At 46.7% G+C, this 22,888-nt stretch overlaps 1 protein-coding gene across 1 annotated transcript in view; it reads left to right on the top strand.

Annotated features, from left to right (window-relative positions):
• LOC146813810 (exportin-5-like) overlaps positions 1-22,888 on the top strand; it is a 1,013,804-nt gene that overhangs the window by 493,876 nt on the left and 497,040 nt on the right. Inside the window, exon 18 of the mRNA XM_085610267.1 lies at positions 15,761-15,860. Within this exon, the coding sequence (XP_085466393.1) occupies positions 15,761-15,860 (100 nt within the window). The remainder of the gene's footprint in view (positions 1-15,760; positions 15,861-22,888) is intronic.

The following is a 22,888-nucleotide window of genomic DNA, read 5'->3' as shown; positions in this document are numbered from 1 at the left end:
TGAAGCCAACTTGTTTTTTCCATGATTTCAGGGTTAGTATTTATGAGGCAATCTCTCATGGAGGGAGCTCGACTAAAAGTCAAGGTTGCCCTACGAGGGAGGGTTGGGCCTAAAATAGAGTCACTTGTTAAAATAGGCCAATTACGGTTGAATTTACGATATAATTCACAATGCTGTTTGTTAAAACCAGTTATAATTCTAAATTCATTCTGTGATTTAGAAACTTCTTGGGTTACTGGATTACTACTAATCGTATTGTCATATTTGTTCAGTAACTCCTGTCTAGTTTTTAATCGGGATTTCATAATGGCTTTATCAATCATCTCCTCAGAGTATCCCCGTTGAAGAACTCTATTTTTACTGGAAACTTGGGCCACATTCAATTCAGCCTCATTGCTGCATACTCTGCGCAAACGTAGCATCTCACCATATGGGATGCTGGAGATTAAGTGATGTGGATGGGCACTAGCCGCATGTAAAATAGTATTGCCAGCTGTTTCTTTCCTGAATAATCTCGTTTCGATAGACCCATTAGAAATGTACACCTCTGTGTCTAAAAATGTGACGTTAGATTGGCTCATAGTGACTGTAAAATTAAGATTGAAATTGTTAATATTGATGGTCCTAACAAATTCCTCAGCTGCCTCCTTACTTCCCTCCCATACTACAAACAGATCATCTATGTAACGATACCACGCAATAATATGCGAATCCATTATGTTGCTGTATTTGGTTTTGAGGACCAGTTCCTCCCAAGCTCCCATGTGCAAACATGCGTAGCTCGGAGAGAAACTGGCCCCCATAGCAACTCCTTGCAGCTGACGATACACCAGATTGTTATACATAAACACATTGTTGTATAAACATATTTTGAGCATTTCCATAAGCATGGTTGTGTGATCTTTAAATTGTTCTTCCCTCTTGGATAAATAATATTCAACCGCTGCCATGCCGTCATTGTGTAATATGCTGGTGTATAGTGATGATACGTCTAATGCCAACATCCAAAAACCCTCCCTCCATTCAATCCTTTGTAATTTCAGCAAAAAGTCACCAGTGTCCTGGATATACGATTCCAATGATTTCACAGGTCCCTGTAAAAAATAATCGATATAAACTGATGTTTTTTCCAGGAGACCCCCTCTAGCCGAAATGATAGGCCTGCCAGGGGGGTTTACCATGTGTGTGTGAACTTTGGGAATGAAATAAATGAATGGAACTTTAGGGTAATCAGTCTTTAAAAATGCATATTCATCGTTGGTCAGCATAGACTTATTTTTCCATTTTAATAGCTTTTTGTGGAATTCAACTTGCATAGTTCTTACCATTGACATATTGCTTCGTTCATAATGCTGCCTGTTATTAAGCTGGGAGTAGGCTTCCTTGTCATATAAAGATCTAGTCATTAATACAATATTGCCTCCTTTATCGCTGCCCCTTACATTGGTATTTTTATCTTTGCTCAATTTTTGAATTAGAGACTCATATCTGGTGTTTCTCAGATCGTATTTAGGTTTTTTGTTGCTGTTTTTTCTGTGCAGCTCTTTAATCTGGGACGTGACATTCTCATTGAAAATATCTATAGAGTCACGTACCAATATCGGAACAAAAGTTGAGACAGGTTTAAATGGTGTGATTGGAGATATTTGTTTTCTAACTTCTTCATTACCTATATCTCCAATTCTTATTGGTGAACCTACTGGGGAATCCATGCCATCATTTAACCATAAATCGATAATCCCACTAGGTATAATAGGGTCCGAATCCGATGTGTTGTCAGACCTCACTGGTATTACTGATGCTTGCAGGTTTTTATCCTTCATTGCATGGAATTTGCGGAGTTTTAACTTACGTATGGCTTTTTTAAGTGTCAAATCTGGTATCAATGTAGCTCAAATTTGTTTGGGGAGCATAAGGGAGGCCAAGTTTTAAAATATCCTCCTCATCTTTGGTGAGCACGATGTTTGTAAGGTTGATGATCGTAGTGTCGTCAGTGGTTGTGATCACTGATTTTTTGCTTTCCACTGACCTCAGCCTCTCTTCTTGTGAAAGGTGCCTCCTCCTCGCCCTGTGCCTCTGCCTGCGCCTGTAATTGACGTGTTTTCTCCGTAATTCCTTTGAACCCGGGGCCGTAAAGATTGCATCCTTTTCTGACATAAAAAATGTATCTCCTCACCCGGGTGTGGTTTGGCTGTAATGCTTGTTGCAGTATCACGTTGGTCTGATTCTGATTCGCTACTGGTAAAAGAGCTGACATCAGATCTAATTGTATCAGATTGGTCCTTATTTCTTGCCATCGCCTTGGGTGGGCCCTGAGATTTGTTTTTAGAACCTCGATAAGGATCATATTTCTTGGAAAAAGTGAAAATCTGTCCCAGCTCATAATCGTTACGATCACGTTGAAACTTATATGCTTTTCTGTCCATTATTTTTGTTTGTTCTTTTTTCAATCTCTCTTTCATTTCCTCAATTAGTTTTTTCTTTTCGTCGTTTTCCTCCATGGTTTCCAGTTCATCTTGTATGGTGGCTATTTCTTTCAACAATTGTGCCCTGTCGATTTCCGCATACTTGACCAAAATCTGTACTAGTCGTCGTGACGCTTCAAGGTTACTTTCCGCCCACTCTTTCATCAGCTCGGGGTTGGGATTCTCATAACTTGGGCGCCGTCAAGATACGTAAACCTCTGGGTATCCGATTCACATCAAGGTAACTTTGTAGGGACTTAGCCTCCCACCATTTACTTTGTTCACTACGCATCTTTTTTTCCAATATTTGAATTTTTTCTTTGATTGTACTGTTGTTCATTGTGGGTTCATTGCTACCTTTATCCCGCATGTTAGGTAGTAATTGGGGACTATCTGAAAACATTTTCAATGCAGCTGCCTTGCGTTCGTTCACGTTGTCGGTCGACATAGTCGTAATGCACTAAATGCGATTATAGCATATTACACGTCAGGAGATTGCACAAATGATTGTTGTAATCCACTTTGCTAAGTGTATCTCCGACTGCACTTGAACTTTCCTCCCCCGTTATTCGGAATGCCGCTTAATAACAAGCTCGCTAGAGTAATTACCTCCGGTGTGACATATCCTCCGACTCGGCACCTCCCGAGGGTTACTCCTTCGCAATACCCGCCAAAGCCTGCAACTCCGTTGCTCATAGGGGGACCCACGCCGTTCCTCTTCCAAGGATTTGAAATGCCCAGAAAACCAGGTAATGGCTCCGTTTCTGGCGTTGTCCATTATATACACACACTTACCAACACAGTCGAAGTTTCCTTATCTGACTTTTCCAACGGAGCTACAAGGGTGTTTGTCTCTGATTTAATTGTTTCCTATAAAAGAAGATTCAGCTATTAAACTAGGTTTCAACATGTAAAAGAGGTACAAATAGACATTGAGAGATTAAACAGAGAGATTCCTGTAGTGACCATAATTCTCTATTGCAGATTCCTTCCAGTAGATCCTACATAGTAAGGAGAAGCAACCTTATTGAACTAAATGCAAGAGAGTAGCTAGCCACTGGTCTAGGGCAGGTACTAATGGAGAGGGGGGGTTGGTAAATGTCATTAGATTAAGAAGTTGAATAGTAGTATTTACCTGGTGTTCTTTTCACAGGAGGAACACAAAGAATACCCTTGCAGTCCAGTCCAGAAGAAGTGGCGTTTTCTCTTTTCTTCCCAATCCCATTTCCCCCTCTTTGCTACCAGTGGGCTCTAGTTCATGGTAACATAGTTTGGGAATTGTGGAACTAGTCGTCGACTCCTGCGGAAGCTTGAAGATCTAGGACAGGTACTTGACACCCTGTGTGCCATGCCCACAAACCACTGCCCTGGCATACATCAATCACCCCTCTAGCTGGGTGCCCAATGCTAGTGGTGAGGGTACAGGTGCATGAGCCCTGTCCCCCTACAGTGCCCAAGTCGATTCCTGGGCACTGTAAGTGCAGTGCTGCCATTAAGAATATATGGTGCTGAGAGTTTATCATTACGAACTCCTTAACACCATAATGGCTGCCCTGAAGACTGAGAAGTTTGGTATCAAACGTCTCAGCACATTAAACCCACACTGATGCCAGTGTGGGATTTAATGTAAAATTCAGATGCCCCCTCAAACTCTACCAATTTCTAGTGACCTGACTGAGTGGCTGCAGAGGCTGCCACCACCAGACATGTTTCTGGACCCCTGGGCTGCTGCTCTCGGGGGCCTTAAACAATTCACATCCTGGGACGAGGTGCCAAGGTTCCTCCCCCAGGATGGGAAGGGTTCACAAAGGAGAAGCTTCAAAGGCCATTGTGAGCCTCTCCAGACCATTTGCTGCTTTCAGCAACTGGTCCCCACTGGTTCTACCCCCCACTTTGGGTGGAAGAACCCCCGGAAAAAACAAGTGAGGAAGAGAGGTGTGCTCACCTCTGCCAACTCTACCCCTCAGGTGGGGGAGGCTAGGTGAAGCACAATCTCGAGTCCCCGCCAACTTGAGGATGGGGGGACCCAGCCAACCAGGGACAGGCTCCTACCCCCCTCCCACTGGAGAGTGGCAGAATAGGGGCTGTATCCACCCCAGGGAAGAGACCCATTGGTCACTGCCCTTACCTACCTGTAACGCCCCTAAATTTAGTATTTAGGAGGCACCCTGAACCTTGCTTCCTCAGATCCAGAAGCGACAAGAAAAGAAGATAAGAAGGACCAAAGAGCCAACAAGAGAACGACGCCCTACAGGCCTGTCTCCCCTCGAACTTGCTCCTGCGAAATCCTGGTGTCCTGCAGCCAGCAACCTCAAAAACCCCAGAGGACCTGCCGGCCTTCACTTCAAAGACTGAATATCTCGTGAACACTGGACGTGTTCAAACTGCAGCTTCTGGCTCCTGCCGGACACCGCAAATTCAACCCACTCTGCACCAGCCAAACCCAGCCCGAGCTTGAGTGGAAAACACCACGAGGAGGTCACCCCGGCTGTCCTGAGCCGAGATCCGGCGATCCCCTGACCTGCCTCTAACCTCTAGACGACGCCTGCAGCCTCAATCCAGAGGATCCCCTCTACCGTGACCAGAGCAGGTAAGACTTTCTGACGTCCCAAGGCACCCCTGCACCCGACGCCCTACGGCCTTGTGTGCCCAAACAGATGGTGTCTAACCAACCCACGACATCCCAACTTAACTCTCAAAGTGGTGGTCGCTCCCAGAAGATCCTCGTCCCCGAGCCTGCAGTGTTTCTTTGTACCGGAGGTTCTCCATTGGAAACAACAGGGTACCCGACCTCAAACCTGCACCCGGCCGCCGTAGTGCCGCTGAGGGTGCACCTTTGGTGTTAATTTGGTCCCCTATTTACCCTGAGCTAAACCCTAGGAGCTTTGCTCCCACAACCCTGTGGCGTGTTTACCAGCAGCCACCAACCGTAGACCCCTATCCTCCATAGGATAACATTGGGCCTCAACACTCTGTACCCGGCCGCCCTAGTGCCCCTGAGGGTACAACAGTGCATCACTGACCCTGGAAGACCCCTGAGTGTAACCCCAGAAGTTGATTACTTACCTGCAAACCGTTACCCTGTTTTTCCTCCATAGGATAACATTGACAATTTTCTTCCAAAAAGTTTGTGTGGAGTTTTGAAAACTAAAAATATTTTCTAAAAATTGCACAAATAACCAAAACGCATTTTCTTACCTGTTTTCAGGAAATGTCCCAGTGCTGAATCTAGGTATCCAGCACTGAGTTAGAAAAAGTAACTTAAAAGTAACTTACTTGCAATTCGTTGAAAAAGCCTATCTATATTTGCTGAGTGTTGCAATCTACTACATTATCTGTAAATCAAACCAAGTACAATTTCTACTGCATTTTTGAACTGTATTTCAATCAAGTAACTTATTACTGCAAAGTATTTCATGCTTACCTGTGCCAGGCTTGCTTGGTTCTAGAAATAAAACGGTATATTTTTTATACAAAAACGATTGCGCTAGAGTTCAGTTCTCGAGTGTGTGAATTCATTTGCTGACTGAGTGTGTGCATCAAAGGCTTAACACTGTCCTCTGATACTGCCTTACTGCTGGACCAAGCTACAACAAACAGAGAGTAAGGTTCTTTCTAACTTTGGGGACACTTGGACTCTATACACACTATACCTCATTTTGGTGTAGTATATATAGAGCCAGTTTCTTACAGCTATTGCAAGGCTACCTGTTCCCCTTAGGACAGAGTGGTGTGTTTGTTTATAACATCTTATAAACATAACTGGCCCAGGGAATTAGGCAGGAAGATGAAGTTTAGTATGCCTGAATGCAGAGTCTAAAGATGCATCTTTTAGTGAAGATGATTTTTACATTCTGTGTTTGAAAATACCACTTTTAGAAAGTAGGTATTTTCTTGCTCAGTCATCCCGTGTGCCTCTGCTGGAATGTGGATTGCCTGTCTGGGTTTTGGATGACAGAAGGCTGGGGAGCAGGAGTGGCTCCAGATAGTCTAGGTGGGTCGGGAAAGGGCTGAATAGACCTGGGCTGCAATTGGGGAAGGGGGAGGAGATTTCCTGGCACCTCAAAGGGCCTGGTCTGCCTCTGACCATGCCGTCTCCACCTCCTGCCAGGAAGTCACACCAGAGAAGGCAGAACTGGTTCTGGCTGGGCACAGACACTCTGCCTAACAGATCAATGGATTTTGGGATATAAATATTGGGGTCCAGACCCCTGAACTTCAGAACACTTTTGGATCAAAAAGACTGCCAAGAAGAAGAGCTGGAGAAGCTGTGTGGTGAACTACAACATTGCTGTGTGCTTTGCTGTGTTGGCCTCCAGTGGCTGCTTCTGTCTTGGGCAGTGAGAGGACTGGACTGAACTTTCTGCAATCTACTTTTGTGAGTTTCTCCAAGGGCTTGAGGTAGAGCTTGCCCCTTGTTCAAGAAGTCTCAGGAACAGCAACAACTTCAAGCTCTTCTGCCCTCAGCACTGGGGACTGTGTTTAGTGCTGCAACAGAAGAAGCAACCAACCAGACGACGTCTACGATGCCGCTGCCTACTCCGTGTCCTGTAGGCACCGCAGAGGGCACCGCTGCAATGCTGCATCGCGACCCTGGTCTCACCGTCAACGCCTGCTGATGCCGCTACCGAGCCGCTGCTCGCACTGCAACCTGTGGGCACCGCACTCCGCCTCACTTCACGAGGACGCCTTGGTAACCCTGATGCCGCCGCTCCATGCCGAAATCTAAGCCGCTGCTTGCACCGCGGTTTGAGGTTACCACTCGTCAAGTTACATGACACACCGCCCTCATCCCGCCCCGCAGCCTTGGCCTGCCGACTCCATTGACTCCCGCTGGTCAGCCGAAGACAGAGCTTCAGCTTCAGCAACGATGACGCCGCTGCTTACATCGCAACCTGCCAGCATCGCGACGAGCACCGCATTCACTTCGCAACGCGACCCTGGACTCACTGACTACGCCATCTGACGCCGCCACCGAGCCACTGCTCGCACTGCGACTTGAGGGTACCGCACCTCTGCACTAAGCACCTGCAGCACCCGACGCCTACTGGCGCCAGCGCTCCTGACTTCAACAGAGAGGAGTTCGATCTGCAACGCGTGTGACTTCGAGTGCCCCGAGGACTCCTGCACCGACCTCCGGAACCAGCGCCTGCGCACGCCGTGCTATCGGAAGCTCAACAGGAGGTCGCCGACGCCCTGCATTTCTAAAAGGTACTGTTTGTGGGTCTTCCCGACACCGAAGCTGGCCCGCGATGCCGAGGTCACCCAGATCTGTTTGGATTTGTTTGTTCATGACGCCGTGATAGCCCCGGATGGAGCCATCGACATCAAGGAATTGGTTTTCAGGCATATTTTGATAACTGAAGATTTTAAGTACTGTATTGTGGATTCTTATCGTTTTTGGCCTTGTCTTAAGTATATAAAAATATTGGATATGTTTCTAAACTGGTGTGGTGTCCTTTTGTAGTGCTTACACTGTATTACTGTTGGTTATGTGCAAATGCTTTACACAGCCTCTAAGATAAGCCTGACTATTTGTGCCAAGCTACCAAGGGTTTGATAAGGGGTTATTTTAGGAGTGTAACTCCCTTATCCTGACTAGAGTGGTGGTTTCTGCCTGGCTTTGGCACATGCCCTATCCTACCAAAAATCCCATTTCTAACACTCTCAGACAGGATTTAGTGTATTAGGGCTGGGTGGATGCACTCTGAGTGCCTGAAAGTCTGCACTTGAGGCACTTTTGGTGTCCCTGTGCGTAGTCCAGCTCAAACCAATTCTGGGAGCCATTGGCTCCTGCTCTGGCGCAAAACTGAACAGAGTACATGGGTGTAACCACCTCTCTGTCCTGACCCTCCCCTAGGAGGGTCCCCCGAATCTGTCCAACCCCCTCCAGTGGGTACAAAAGGGCTAACCTGCCTGTAAGACTTTAGATTTTACGTGAACAAGATTCTACAAGAAGAAACCACTGACCTTCGACCGTCTGGACACTGGACTTCGCTGGACTTCATCTCCCTCTCCGTCCAAAGCTTTGTCTGTGCCCTTGCTCCATACCGGCTCCGTGCAGGACCTGTGGTGCACTAAGGACAACTGAAGAATCTCCCTTGGACCTCCCCTGCAACTGCAAGCACCTTCACGCAACTCGGTCTGCTGCTCCTGAGCTCCTGTGGACCCCGAAGATTTCAGCAACACAGAGGTGGGTTTTCAAAGGTCCCTGAGGTCGATCTGCCCTCCCAGCAAGTTTGAGGCCAGTATCCCTTGTGAGTACTGCATAACCTGAACTCCTGTGCACTGCGTCCATTTGCACTTGCATATGCTTGTTGGCGATTCCTGAGCTTTTGAATTGGACTCCGTGGAGTCCTGGCACTGAGCAGTATTTGCACCAAAGAATTCCGGCCTCCTCGCACCGAGTGCTCCGTGGGCTGGTACTTTGCAATCTTGCTCGTGATCCTCTCATGGCTCCTGGTCCTTTGGCCTGTGGGTCCCCTTGAGGGTCATCTTGATTTCTGTTGGGCTTTCATTGTTGCTCCAGACGTACCCTGACTCTCCATTGCTTGGTGAGTCCCCTGGACCTTGCTGGTCCACACCGTAACCTGCTTGACCTTCCTGCTTGGGTTGCTTTTGCCAAGACTTGGTGCTCCCGCCGGACACCGACCCCTCAGCACTTGACATCCTTCGTGGGACAGCTCACCTCTGGCTCCTGGTCGTCCTCGACGTCTGCACAGTCAAGCATCCCTTCTTCGCACCTGAAGCACCCACCATCGGTGGGCATTCGTCTACCTAGCCCCTGGTCACTCTGAAGTGACCCAGACTCTGTCCCCTCTGCTTTCAGGTTCCTTCCTTCCAGAATCCAGGCTTGGATTCCTCCGGACCCTTTTCACCTTCACGGCAGCAGTACTTCTTCACAGCCCTCCATTGAGAACGACGGCGGTTTCTGACACCACTACAGACCTATGCACCTGGCTCCTCTGGGATAGGTAACTCGGGTACTAAGGTATCCACGGGTGGGGTGTTTCTCCAACCTCTTAAGTTCCACAGGGTTTGCTCGAAGTCCTCCTAGAAGGGTCCTTAAACTGTAACCGCGACTTTCCCATAGAATTGTACGGAGCCTGCGGTCGTGTTAGCACACTGCACCCGTCCTCTGTGGGGTCCCTATCTACTCACCTTGGGTGGTTCCTTGGGGTCCCAGCGATTCTACGTTCTCTAGACCGTGTCTTGACTCAAGTCGTGACTGTCATACTACTATTTTAGTATATGGTTGTTGTAGGGCTTGGCCCTTTTTGGCTAAAGTTCCCTAAACTTTTTGCTTTCTCCCTAGAACTTTTTTCTGACATGGTGTTTCCAGCTTAGATGCTTTGGGTACTTTGCCACTGCTGATCAGTGTCAAAGTGCAAGTGCTCCCTGTATAAAGTATAATGGTAATTTGTTGTCCATGATTGGTATGTTTGCCTTACTAGTAAAGTCCATAGTAAAGTGCACTATGTGTGCCAGGGCTGGTAATGCAATTGCTACTAGTGGGCCTGCAGTACTTATTGTGCCACCCACGCCAGTAGCCTTAAAGAGGGATCTCAGGCCTGCCATTGCAGTGCCTGAGCGCAGTTTGTTAAACTGCCATGTTGTTCTGACAAGTGCACCCACTTGCCAGACCTTACCCTTCCCTTTCTATGTACATCAGACACCCCTATGGTAGGTCCGAGGTACCCCCTGGGCAGGGTGCAGTGCATGTGAAAGGTAGGACATGTACTAAGGTGTGTACCATGTCCTGACCGTGAAATAATCTCCTTTTCGTTTTTCACTGTTGAAAGGCCATCCTTCCCATAGGACAGAATGGGGAGGCTGTGTAATATGTTTTCCAGCCTATCGTCCCAAAGGCTTAAGATGGAGAGGTGAAGTTTTGTGTGCCTGAACTCACAATGTAATACCATATCTTTTTACAAAGGTGGCATTATGTTTTTAGAAGCCACTATTTTAGAAGTGGCTGGGTTTTTGTGCTCTAACATTTCTGTGTGTCTCTGCCTGGTTGTGGATTGACTGTCTTGATTTGAAAGCGATAGGATCTGGGGAATGTCTTGACCCAGGGGAGGAGGTAAGACAGCGTAGGCTGACCTGCATCTGGAGCGTAGTGGGAGGAGTAGCCCCTAGAGGTGAAGAGACCTGGGTTGCTGCCATAAAACAATTGTCCCATCTCCTGCTCATTGATTGAGAATCCAGACCCCCACTAATCAAAGGAAGAAGGTGTCACTGGCAGGCAGGCACCAGAACTGGTTTGAACAGGGTTCAGGGCCCCCCTGAACACAGACTTCAAAGCCATTGAGGGGTATAACTATGAGAGCTGAAGCCCTTGAACTTTGGAGAATGGCTTGATCAAGATTGAACAAGACTGGAGCTACTTTGTGGCCAAGAGGAACCTTTGCCAAGGAAGAAACGACTGAAGGAAAGGACTGACCCTCGCGTGTGTTCTGGGGCTGGCCTGCAGTTTGCTGTTTTAACCAAGGAAAGGCTAAAGGGACTTTGCTGTGTGCTGTGTCCCCCTGCTTGAAAGGACTTTGCTGTGCTGTGTCCTGAAGTAACTTATTCCCAAGGGCCCGAGGTGAGCTGGCTCCCTGTTGCGGAAACTCAAACACAAAAGGTTCCAGGAGAGTCTCTGCGACGCTGTGTGCGGATGCTTTTTGCAGCCTGAGACCCTCGTAAGGAGTGCCCTGTGATCTTGTGCACCTGGAGTCCAAGCGAGGATCAGCGATGCTGTGTGTGTGTGCTTTGTGCAGCCTGAACCTTTTGGGAGGATTGTCCTGTTATCGTGTGCTCTGGAATCCTCAACGACGCTGTGTGCAGCGTGAGACCTTGTGAGGATTGCCTTGTTATCGTGCACACCCGGAATCCAAGTGAGTCAACGACGCGGTGTGCTTGTGCTTTGTGCAGCCTTAAACCTTCGTGAGGATTGCCTTGTTATTGTGCACCCGGAATCCAAGTGAGTCTCAGCAACGCTGTGTGTGTGTGCTTGGTGCAGCCTGAGACCTTCGTGAGGAGTGCCTAGTGATCATGCACCCGAAGCTCAAGGGAGTCTCGGCGACGCTGTGCGCGTGTGCCCAGTGGCAGCCTGAGATCTTCGTAGCAGTAGCGGCCCGGACCGGCAGCCCCAGAGGAGCTGAGCCACCAGCCCGACGTTGCCAATTCACAAAGATTACATCGGAGGCCCAAGTCGCTGGAAGAGGATAGGAGAGTGAGGTCGCACCCCCTAGGTAATGTGTGTCGACGTCTGGGGCGGGGTGCGGGCTCGGAGGGAGACTCTCTCTGCCTCTGTCAGTCCAGCAGCGTGAGCCCCTGCGTCGGCTCGTATCGTGGCCCGTACTGGCCAAGGGAGTGGCAGAACCGGGACCAGAGCTGCACTTTTTGTTATACCATACCCGTTTTGGGTGCAACTGTTGACCAAGGCTGACTGCGAGTCAGCACAAGTGGTGCAGAGACCGCCTAAGGCACCGTGATCGGTGCTGGAGTGTATTACGCAGTACCTTATTTCTGTATAACGGAGTACCTGATTGTCGTAATACACATTGCATCGTTTCTGCATAACAAACTACTTGATTAGTGTATTACGGTTTGCATTATTCCTGCCTAACTAACCACCTGATTAGTGTACTACCCATGGCATGATTTCTGCATAACAAACTACCTGATTTCCGTATGATGCATTGCATTGTTTCTGCATAACGAACTACCTGATTAGCGTATTACGCATTGCATTATTCCTGCATAACGATCTACCCGATTAGTGTATTACGCATTGCATTCTTTCTGCATTGCAAAGTGCCTGATTCTAGCATTACGAACTGCATAACATGGTACTAGGACTACAGTGGAATGTTTAGAAGGGCTCATTAATATCACCAGAACTTACAAAGGCTGGCTGGCCTAACCACCAGCCGGGAGGAATATTACACCTACTCATATGTTGGATCTATATTGTGTGGTCTTATCGTATATCTTTTTTTATAAAGTTTATACTAGTTTTTATAAAACTGGTGTGGAGTCCATTTGTGGTGTCGGCATTGGGTTGCTGTGAGCGTGGTTGCAAATACTTTACACATTTGCCTTGAAGATAAGCCTGGCTGCTTGTGCCAAGCTACCAAGGGGGTGAGCGGGGGCTATCTCAGAAGGTGGAAACGCCGGTCCCTATTTGGCCTAAGGTACCTAACTCAGCGAACCAGGGATCCCAGGTCTAACAGTTTTATTGTGCTACTTACAACTGTTCTATTGATCTCGTATTCTGTGCTTTGTGTTCTATCCTCGTGTAGAGGATACTAGAGTGTTATATTCATAAATGCATATTTTTATATAACTACTGTGTGGTTCTCCTTTCATTTAGTCAATATAGGAGGTGATATTCTGGTAAAACAAGCTGCTTTACATTCCTTCAAGATTAAGCCTGAAGGCTGCTCTCCACAGCTACCACTAGGATAGCTTTCTAAAGGTTATCTTTGACCTCATACATCATAAGGGTCATTTGGACTGGTGCAAGGTGCCCACTTTAATTAGTGGACAGCAAATACCAGGCCAACTTCTCACACTTACCAGCTCCTGGTCGCGGTTGGGGGGACCTTCCGGTTTGAGGCTGCAGACGTCGGCTGGAGTCTTGAGGCAAGTCGGGGATCACCGGATGTCGAGTCAGCTTCGGCATGGCTGTTCAGTCCTTCTTCTTATTTTCTTCTTGTGGGTTCTTGTCTGAGGAGGCAAGATTCTGGGGTGCCTCTAAATACTAGATGTACGGGCATTACAGCTAGGTTAAAGGTTGGGACCAATCTGTCCCTTCCCTGGTGGGGGGGGGGGGGGGGGGGGGTTTACGCAGCCTGTTAAGCCACCCTCCGGTGGGAGGGGGGCATAAACCTTGCTCTGGTTGGCTGGGTCCCCCCATCTGCAAGGAACTAAGAGTTGTGCTTCACCTCGCCTCCCCCACCTGAGGGGTGGGGTTCGCAAAGGTAGGCACACCTCTCTTCCTCACTTGTTTTTTGCACTGATTCTCCCGTCCAAAGTGGGGGTCAGAACCGGTGGGGGCCAGTTCTTGAAAGCAGCAACAGGCCTGGGGAAGCTCATAAAGGCGGCAAGCCTTTAAAGCTTCCCCTTCGGGGACCCTGCCCATCCGGGGGGGGATCAGGCTTGGCACCTTTTCCCAGGATGTGCATTGTTTCAGACCCCCAAAAGCAGTAGGCTCTCGACCCAGGGGTCCAGAAAAATGTCTGGTGGTGGCAGCTGGCAAGCAGCCACTCACCCTGGACACTAGTGGTAGTTCGTTTTTCAGGGGGCATCTCTAAGATGCCCTCTCTATGCATTTTTCATTAAATCTCACACTGGCATCAGTGTGGGTTTAATGTGCTGAGAGGTTTGATACCAGACTTCTCCGGTTTCAGTAAAGCTATTATGGCACTGTGGAGTTCGTAATGTCAGACTCCCAGCACCATATACTCTTAATGGCATTACCTTACTTACAATGTCTAAGAATTGGCTTAGACACTGTAGGGGTACAGGGCTCATGCACCTGTACCCTCACCGCTAGTATAGTGCACCCATCTAGAGGGGTGGCTGATCTATGCCAGGGCAGTGGGTTGTAGGCATGGCACACAAGGATATGTGCCATATCGACTCTTCACTTTGTTCTGCACCAAAACAAGCAGACTGCAAAGGCAGTGTGTGAGTGTAAATGTACAGGGCCTCTAACGGTGGCACAATAAGTGCTGCAGCCCTTAGAGGCCTTTCCTGGTCACAGTGCCCTGGGTACCTGGGGTACCATTTACCAGGGACTGACATGTGGCCAGAGAGTGCCAATTGGGTTTGTTCTCCAATGCAGTTTTAGGGAAAGAACAAAGGCCCTGAGTTCCTGATTGGCAGGAGCCCAGGGCACACTCAGTCAAAGTACATCAGCAGTTCAGCAAAAAGTGGGGGCAACCATGCAGAAAGAGGGCACTTTCTCACAGCCATCTACTCCAAATGATGCTGCCAACCCATAGTGCTGTCCAGCGCTGGGACGGTCCCGCCCGACCTCGACTGAGGCTGTGCTCTCTATTATCTGAGCCACTACCTTTGTATGACTCTTCTAATTCAGATACAGTGTTTCTGTCTTCTGGATGGGCTTTTGTTCTTCACAAATTGTTCTGCACAGACTTTGATAGAGGGGGCTACAATGCTGGGGATATTATCGCGCAGCCTTACCAAGAGGAAAACTGGTACGAGGACCCCCAGGATGCCAGTGGTCTGGACACCTCCCCGGACACTGGACTAGTTTCTCCCAAGGCCCTTCCACCAAAGATAACATCTCCTTTGCCTGGTTATACAGAGTGTGGTGAAGGTTCTCGACATTAAGCTTCATACTCCTAAAGTTAAGACATGGGTGATATTTGTATGCAGCTCTGTTTATGACTTCTGGAATGGAATGGCGTTAAAGTAGAGGCACACAGCACCAACGACCGGCTTGTAGCAACACTGCTTTTGAGTTTTCTTGATCCAGTCTGGTGCTTGGGAGAAATTCACTAAAAGAGGAATCTTCGATTAGACAGCGTATCCATCAGGAAGAGCATTATCAAAGGCAAGTACCTTGTGCTTATGGATTCAGAGGAAATAGCCATGATGGATAGTTAGAATTACAGATAAATTACCTTTACCTCTCCTAAAAAAAATAACTTCTTCAGATTCATTACCTTGGAATAATTCTTGGCCAGCAGTTTAGTGCTCGGAAACATAGCCTTTTTAACTTTAAAAACCCAGTTCCACGCTAATGTTTTTCCCTGTTTCCATGTTCGAAAAAAAGTTTTCCTGAAATGGAAAAGGGACAAAAAATGGTTTCGAAATATTCTGATAGTCAATTTGGTGGTTAGGGGCTTTCTGGCATATTATTACAGGTATTTAACGTTTTGTTTCATTCTATAGCGTGGTAGACATGTGTATGGCTCTATTTTGCTCAGACCTAGTGAATGCCTTTTTCTTCCTCTCGTCACAAAGAAATGGGCTGGAGATTCTATGGTGTGTGCAGTCAGTTGTCCAGCTTCTTGTGTACTCCCACGGTTGTATGGATGGTTCCCTTTATAGTCTCCCCTGATTAGGTAGAGTTGTACCCCTTGATTGATCTCAAACTGTTTTCAATTGGTTCCATTATAAAGTGGCAGGCAAGAGGCAGGTGATGTCCTGCTTTACCTGCTACAGCGAATTCTGTGAATGAGATGGAGACTATTGGATGGAGGATGCTCAGTGTGTTGACCAGATGCAATTTGGAATGTATTTGTGTTTTAAAATTCTTTTTGTGTCTTTTATAGAGTGGTAAGGAGCCCCGAAGCATTTCTACAGTATGTAGGTGCCAAAAGTCATGGATCTGACATGGCAACAGGTGGTCTTGCAAGTCTAAACCGTTCACGAGTAAGTACTTGTCACCATGTTGTAATTGGGGTTTGTGCATAAATGCTTTGTCATGATTAGGCCACTGCCAATCATTTTCGGTGTACCACAGATATGTGGAATTACTCCACTATTGGAACTTTCATAGGTTCACATGCTTGAATCATTTCCCGTTGTCGAGATGGGAGTCCCACGGTATATTACAATAGCAATGCAAAGTTAAATATAGGCTAGAAAGGCCATAGGCCCTTTCATTTTGCAACATACCATAGTCCTTGTTTAAAAAAGAGACCAAACCTAGGTTTGTACCAATCAGATTGCCCTACCCTCTTCCTCTGGAGAGGTGGGCTAGAAGAGGGAGTTGAAACAAATATTTTGTTAGTTCTGCTTAGCCCTCAGCAACCTCTTTTCGTGACTGTTAGTCAGCTCAGTAATGTCTTGTGAATGTATGCTCTGAAGAAAGATCATGTGGCTGCTCTGCAAATTTCTCGCATTGAAACCTTAGCTATAAAGGCTGTCATAGCTCCCTTGTTTCCTAGTGGAGTGTGCCTTTGGTTTAGTGACTAAGGACTTGTATACTAGTGAATAACACATCATCAGTTTGAACAGTCTATCTAGCAATAGAATTTGTCAACGTTGTCCCGAAGGCCTGTGCTGAATGTCGTACAAAAAATGTACTGCTCTGCCTGCCGTCTTCTGCAATTTGAATGCATTACATACCTGTCTCCTGACATCCAATGATGCAAGGCTCTCTCTAAAGCATTGGTTGGCCTTTTGAAAAAAGCAGCTACGGTGATTGTTTGATTCATGTGAAAAGGTGGTATGACCTTTGTTAAGAATTTGGGGTGAGTCTTCATCACTGATTTGTCCTTGGTATGGATATGAATGGTTATTTTACTGAGAGTGCATGTATCTGGATTACCCTGGTTAATGATGTCATAGCCACTAAGGTGACTGTTTTCAATGTAAGGTGTTTTTGTGTGGCTTTGTGCATGGGCTCAAAAGGCGCCCTCATTAACCCAGCTACAATCAAATGAGATTCCACTGTAGGGTAGGTTCTACCAGGGAAGAGCCTCTTTGCATGAACCTTTTCATTAATGGAACTGTGAAAATCTGTTTACTGTGCAGCCCTCTGAAATAAGCTGCAATAGCTGACCGGTTAACTCTTAGCTATGTGTACAAGAGTTGTGCTGCTAAACATTTTGTAGTTAATTTGGCAACCAAGTTAGATCTCTTCTTCTTCTTTTAGTGGATAGTCTCTGTGCCTTATTAATAATAAGTACTGTTGCTATAGGTAAATGCTGAAAAGCTACTACCTCAAGAGCCACACCCCGAACTATAGGTCTCATGGGTTTGGGTTAACAACCTTCCCCTGCTGCACAGTTAGTGATTTTGTGTTAAGGAATTATGACATTGTCTTGCCCTAACAGTTGTTGTAGGTGTGAGAACCATGGCTCACAAAGCTATTTGGAAGCTATTGGAATCATAGTCCTGTTCTCTAGAACGTTTGATATCAACAGTACTGGGAGAAAAGTATAAGCCTATATCCTGTATCAGCTTACCAACATGGGGTTTCCCAGAGACTGTGGATGGTAATGTCTGGATGCAAAGTACTGCCATTTTGTGATTTCTGTTGTTGTAAAAAGGTCTACTTGAGGCGTTCCGGTGTTGGAAGAGTGTGTAAGCAATAGATTGCTTTAACTCCCAGTCGTGAGAGCTGCTTGTTCGCCTGCTTAGTTAGTTGGCCTCTGCGATACTCCTGGGACATATCTTGGTAGTTTCTTGTGATGACCCATCCTCAAATGGTTTGTGTGCGGAAATGAGGTGTATTATATGGTGTGGTAGTGCAACCTCTCAGTGTAATACTCTTCTCAACCCGTTTAGGACCCTTCGGTTTAGTTTGGCAAACCTTCAGATCAACCCTGCATAGCTGTGGCTCTGAGCAGCGAGGCTTACACAAAGGAACGCACTTTAAGCATTTAAACAGGACCTAAGCAATGGAAAAAGGTATCGACACAACACTCAAGAAATCCGACACCTATTTCTATAAAATAGGCTGTATTTTTATAGGAATTTAGATACTAGAATCTAATGGAGGGTTCCTGAGATATATACTATACAAGCAATAATAAATCAATGCAATATCACTCAACCGCCAACAAGCTTTGACAAAGTAAATGAATTGGACTCTATTAAACGTTTTCAAGGAAAACTTGGGTTGGGGTCAGTGCTGTCGGTTGGAAGTACTTTGAGCAAGTGACTCCGGCAAGGAGCTAGTAAGGGGGACTAGTAAGGTTCTCAAGAAAATTGACCTTCACAGGAGGAGCCCAACAGTTGAAAGCACCTTATGTGGATTGCAATGGATTCCTATGAAGTGGTCCTGATGCAAGGGATGAAGGCAGCTGAAGATGCGCTAGGGAAGCTGTGGATGCGACGTGGTCGGCGAGGGTCTTCCTGTATACATGTACATAGACCTCCCACTCGACCAACACTAATTTTATTCCAGCTACAATGAGCTCTATTGTACTATCCCTTTATTATATAATATCAAAGAAAATCTTACAAAGATACGTGCATTTCTTTTTTTATTTATTATTTTCTCCTTTCTATTTTTCAATCATGTTTTTTCACTTACTTTTTTTGAATTGCAAAAACACCATAATTTTTCTGTCTATATGTACAATACAAATCAAAAGTGATGAAACATATTTGTAATTCTATTAAGTATACAAATTTAACATAATTAATACAATAAATATATACAAAACAATCTTAAATACATCCCCAAACCATAATCACATTTGTACTAACCTCATATACAGTCATAGCATACCAAACATAATCATACACTCATCACATCACATTCATTATTTTCCAGCTAAAAATGGCTTGCTACTGAAAACACATGGTGAAAATTCTTTAATAATATCCATGGTTATGCCGCCAGCTAGAAAAAATCAGGCCGACGTACGTTTCAGTGGATACATGTGATTCCGTCCACCTTCTTTAGGACCGATTGCTCTTTCAATTTATTCGGGGGTCTTCCTACAGAGATTCTTCTCTGTACAAAGGTGATGATGGGGTCCACAAAGCCCTCTCCGGTCTGGCTGAAGTTCAGTTCTACTGAACTACTCGAACGTTGTCACGGTCGCAGGCCAATCCTTCCTGTGCTGATAATTTTCCTTCAGAGTGTACCTTCAAGAGCACGCCCGAGCTCAGCAAACTTGGGTGTAACTCTGTGTGTCCGGTCTTGGTCCTTTGTGCTGCACTTTGGTCTACCAACTTGACCCAGCAGGCTTCTTCAGCAGTTGAATTCCAGAGCTGCAAACAATAGGTCAGTCACCTGGCCCTTGAAGTTCTCTCAGCTTTACTGTGCTCTGGAGGGGGCCTTTTCATTGAGCAGGACACAGCAGGCACAGACCCTCTCTTCGCTAGCCACCAGGTGCAGCATGTACAGTTCTCGTTGATGCAGCCCCTCTTTTGTGGTCCTTCAGTGCAGCAGGGTAGTCCTCCTTTGCCCTTCTTCTAGTCTTTCAAGATCTGAGATCTAGGTGCCAGCGGTTCCCCCTTTATGATTGGATCGTGCCGTCGGGGAAGGATGAGTTTGGTAGCCAATGGGCTACCAGGTTCCTCCCACCTGGTGACCACTTCCTGTGGAGTGTGGCATCTGGCTATCCCAGGATGCACCATTCTGCCTACTCCCAAGGTGGCAAGCCCTTCTCCGGATGTGCAAACCTCACTAGCCCACCCCCTGGGGTTGTTTAACTCCGGGCTACATGCCCCTGGGGAAGCCGGTTTGGCAACTGGTTTCCCCTCACTGTTTCGGGTGCCAGTCTGTCTACCTCAACAATGGGGCGCAGCCCTCCCCTGGTGCCCTTCAAAGGCGGCTTCACCTTTGAAGCCTTCCTTTTTAGGGCTAACACCCAGTTGGCTTCCTGCAGGAGGGAGGTGAAAACTTCCTAGCCTGCAATCCCTCATTGTTCTCCTTCCTGGAAGTTTGTTAGCATATCTCTCCGGACAGCAGAAAGCTGTCTCGTGGAGCAGGCTCCATGTCTGTTTGGGAAGGCATAGAGGTTTTGAAAGCAACAAAGGGGCAGCTTTGCTAAAGTGGCACCCTGCAGTAAGTTACATTAATTTCGAATTGAGATACAAATCAGGCTTAATGTAACAAGTTGTTTGAGTACCTTGGAGTTCCCACTTTCGTCGCACCTTCAGGCATTAGCACAGCTGTGGGGTCAGCGTGTAACCCGCACTCGCCAATGGGGTGACCACGTTTTTTCACAGTAAAACAATAGTTCTTGTATGTCTTACTGCCAGGATATGTAAAGCGTATGTCCTGCCTGTCTCCTATGTTGCACCCTGCCATTAGGGCTCAATAGACCTTCCAGAGGGATGTCTTGGGGAAGTGGTGGCTTTGCATTGCTTTCAATGAAAAGTCCGGCTAGCAGAGCAGAATTACTTTACCGGTCTGCAGTGGCAGACTGGGGGACTTATTTTACTTGGGGGACCTTTGGGATGACAAAATCAGTGCTGCAAGCCCTGGTGTGAGAAAGTGGCTCTGTATATACTGTTCCCAAATAGGTACAGGGTGTACAGAGTCCACAGTCCCCAGAGGTGTGGCAGAGGCTAAAGTTAGATATAACCTTGTTCTTTAAAGTGGTAGCTTGGTCGAGCAGTAAGGCAGTATCAGAGGACAGTGTAAAGCATTTGTTGTACACACTCAGTCAGCAAAATGGTTTCACACACTCAATAACTGAACCCTAGGCATTGGCTTCTGTAGAAAGTTACAAGTTGTTGCAATAGGCAACACAGTTTTAAACCCAATAATGCTTTGAGTTCAATGGAAGTTTCAAGTTATTTGCAATAGATTACTTTCAGGATTACTTTTGTGATTCCAGGACTGGATCCTAGATTCAGTCCTGGGACAGTACTTAGAAACAAGTGATAAAAGTCGACTTAGTTACTACTAGGATTTTTAAGTAATATTTTGCTATTTTAAAAGTTGACACTTGGAAGAAATGTCATAGAAAACAGTCAATGATTCCCTATGGAAGAAAATTCAAGTTGCAGGTATAGTATTTTCTCGTTACTTTTTGTAATCCAGTGCTGGGTGCCTAGACTCAGTACTGGGACCTTTATCCAAAACAGGTAAGTAATTACGTTTTCATAATTTATACGATTTTTAAAGAATATTTAAAGTTTGCAGAAATCGACACTTGGAAGAAATTTCACAGAAAAACAGTCAATGATTTCCTATGTAAGAAAATTGGGTTACTGGTAAGTACGGTTGTGAATATTTTTCAGGGTCAGTGCTGGGCACCAAGATCCAGCACTGGGAGCTCACCTAATAGCAGGTGAGTATTTTCGTTTTCGTTACTCGGCTGATTTTTGGTGAATGTTTGAAGTTTTGAAAACTCCACCCACAGAAGAAATTTCAGAAGAAACCAGTCAGTTACCCTATGGAGAAAATTGAGTGAACGGCTTTAAGGTAAGTACTCGACTGGCAGAGTTAAGGTTCTGGGCATAGACTCGGGGGTCTCCCAGGGTCAGCTAGGTACAGTTGTTACACCCTCAGCGGCACAGGGGCAGCCGGGTGCAGAGAGAGTTAGGCCCAATGTTATCCTATAGAGGCAGGAGGGCCTTGGTTGGTGGCTGCTGACTAGCAGGCCACACGGCTGTGGGAGCTGGGCTCCTGGTCACTGGGGAAGTAGATAGGTGTAGAGGTTACACTGCCAGGGCCACTCGGGCGGCTGGGTGCAGGGTGCTTTTGAGCCTTCGGGCGCTCAATTGATTTCAATAGGAAAGCTCCGGTTTAGAAAAAGACTGCAAGCTCGGGGACGAAGATTCTTCAGGTGCCACCACCACTTCGAGAGGTAAGTTGGGTAGTTGGAGGATAGGTAGGTACCCAGGAGTTGTGCACAGGGAGCCGCAGGGCGCCGGGTGCAGGGGTGCCTTTTGGTGTCGGAAAATCTTACCCTCTGTTGAGGGGGTGACCTTACAAAAGAGGCATTTCCTTACAGCCTCCTTTACCAAGGAAATAAGGAGAGCAGCTGAGGTCTTGGACTTAACCTTGTCCACCATAGAGGTAAAGACAAACGTACTTACAAAAGGGCTTCACCCCAGACAGACTAACCAGGAATTCCAGGTATTATTTAATGAGACCCTCATGGACACACTGTTGGGTACATTTGGCAAAAGCAGGATCTTGCCCTCGAGTCAACAGTCAAATTACAAGGTGGCACAGACCTGCCTCAGGCGACCCAGCCTTCGTACTACAACACCCATTACCAGAAAGCTTGGTGATGCAGGCTTCCACAAATCAACTGAATGCAATTGTGTTTCTGACCACCTGGGCACGAGTCAAAATGCATGGAGACATTCTCCAGGCAGATTCTCTTTTCCCAGTAGATGTATGTCCAAACCTCCCCCTCCTCGTTCAGGATAGCCAAGACGCTGCTAGGTGCTCCATCAGATCGAGCCTGGATACTACTACATGCCTGGGTAGAATAGCTGGGACCAGCATGGTACTTATTTGCCACACTTTGATTCGATCCGCTGGATACTTGAATGATGTCCAGAAATCAATGAATGGGTGCTCCAAATTGTCGAACACTATTATGCACCTACTCTTCTTATAACATTCCCTGGATATGCCAGCCACATTCCAACACCTTCCGGAGGTCCACTTGTCTCTACTCTGAGAGGTACATGCTTTCCTGGCCAAGGAAGCCATCAGGTACCAGCATCAGATATCTGCACAGGATGTTACTTCTGTTATTTACTGGTGTTGAAAAATAACAGAAGTCTTCTTCCTACCCGAGATCTTCCCTAATCCTGGCCCACATTCGGTCTGCCCTAGAGCCAGGAGACTGGATGGTAGCTCTGGATTTACAGGACTCATATTTCCACATGCCCATCATGCAATCCAACAAGCATTATTTGTAGTTTTAGGTTGGCCAAGACCACTTTGTTCATGGTGCTCCTTTTTGGCCTTTGGGGCAAAGGTGTGTGCACCTCAGGTGTTCACGGAGCTGATGGTTGCAACTCAT

This window comes from Triturus cristatus, chromosome 6 (assembly GCF_964204655.1).
Source record: "Triturus cristatus chromosome 6, aTriCri1.1, whole genome shotgun sequence".
NCBI lineage: Eukaryota > Metazoa > Chordata > Amphibia > Caudata > Salamandridae > Triturus > Triturus cristatus.
This window is presented reverse-complemented; position numbering and strand designations above follow the sequence as displayed.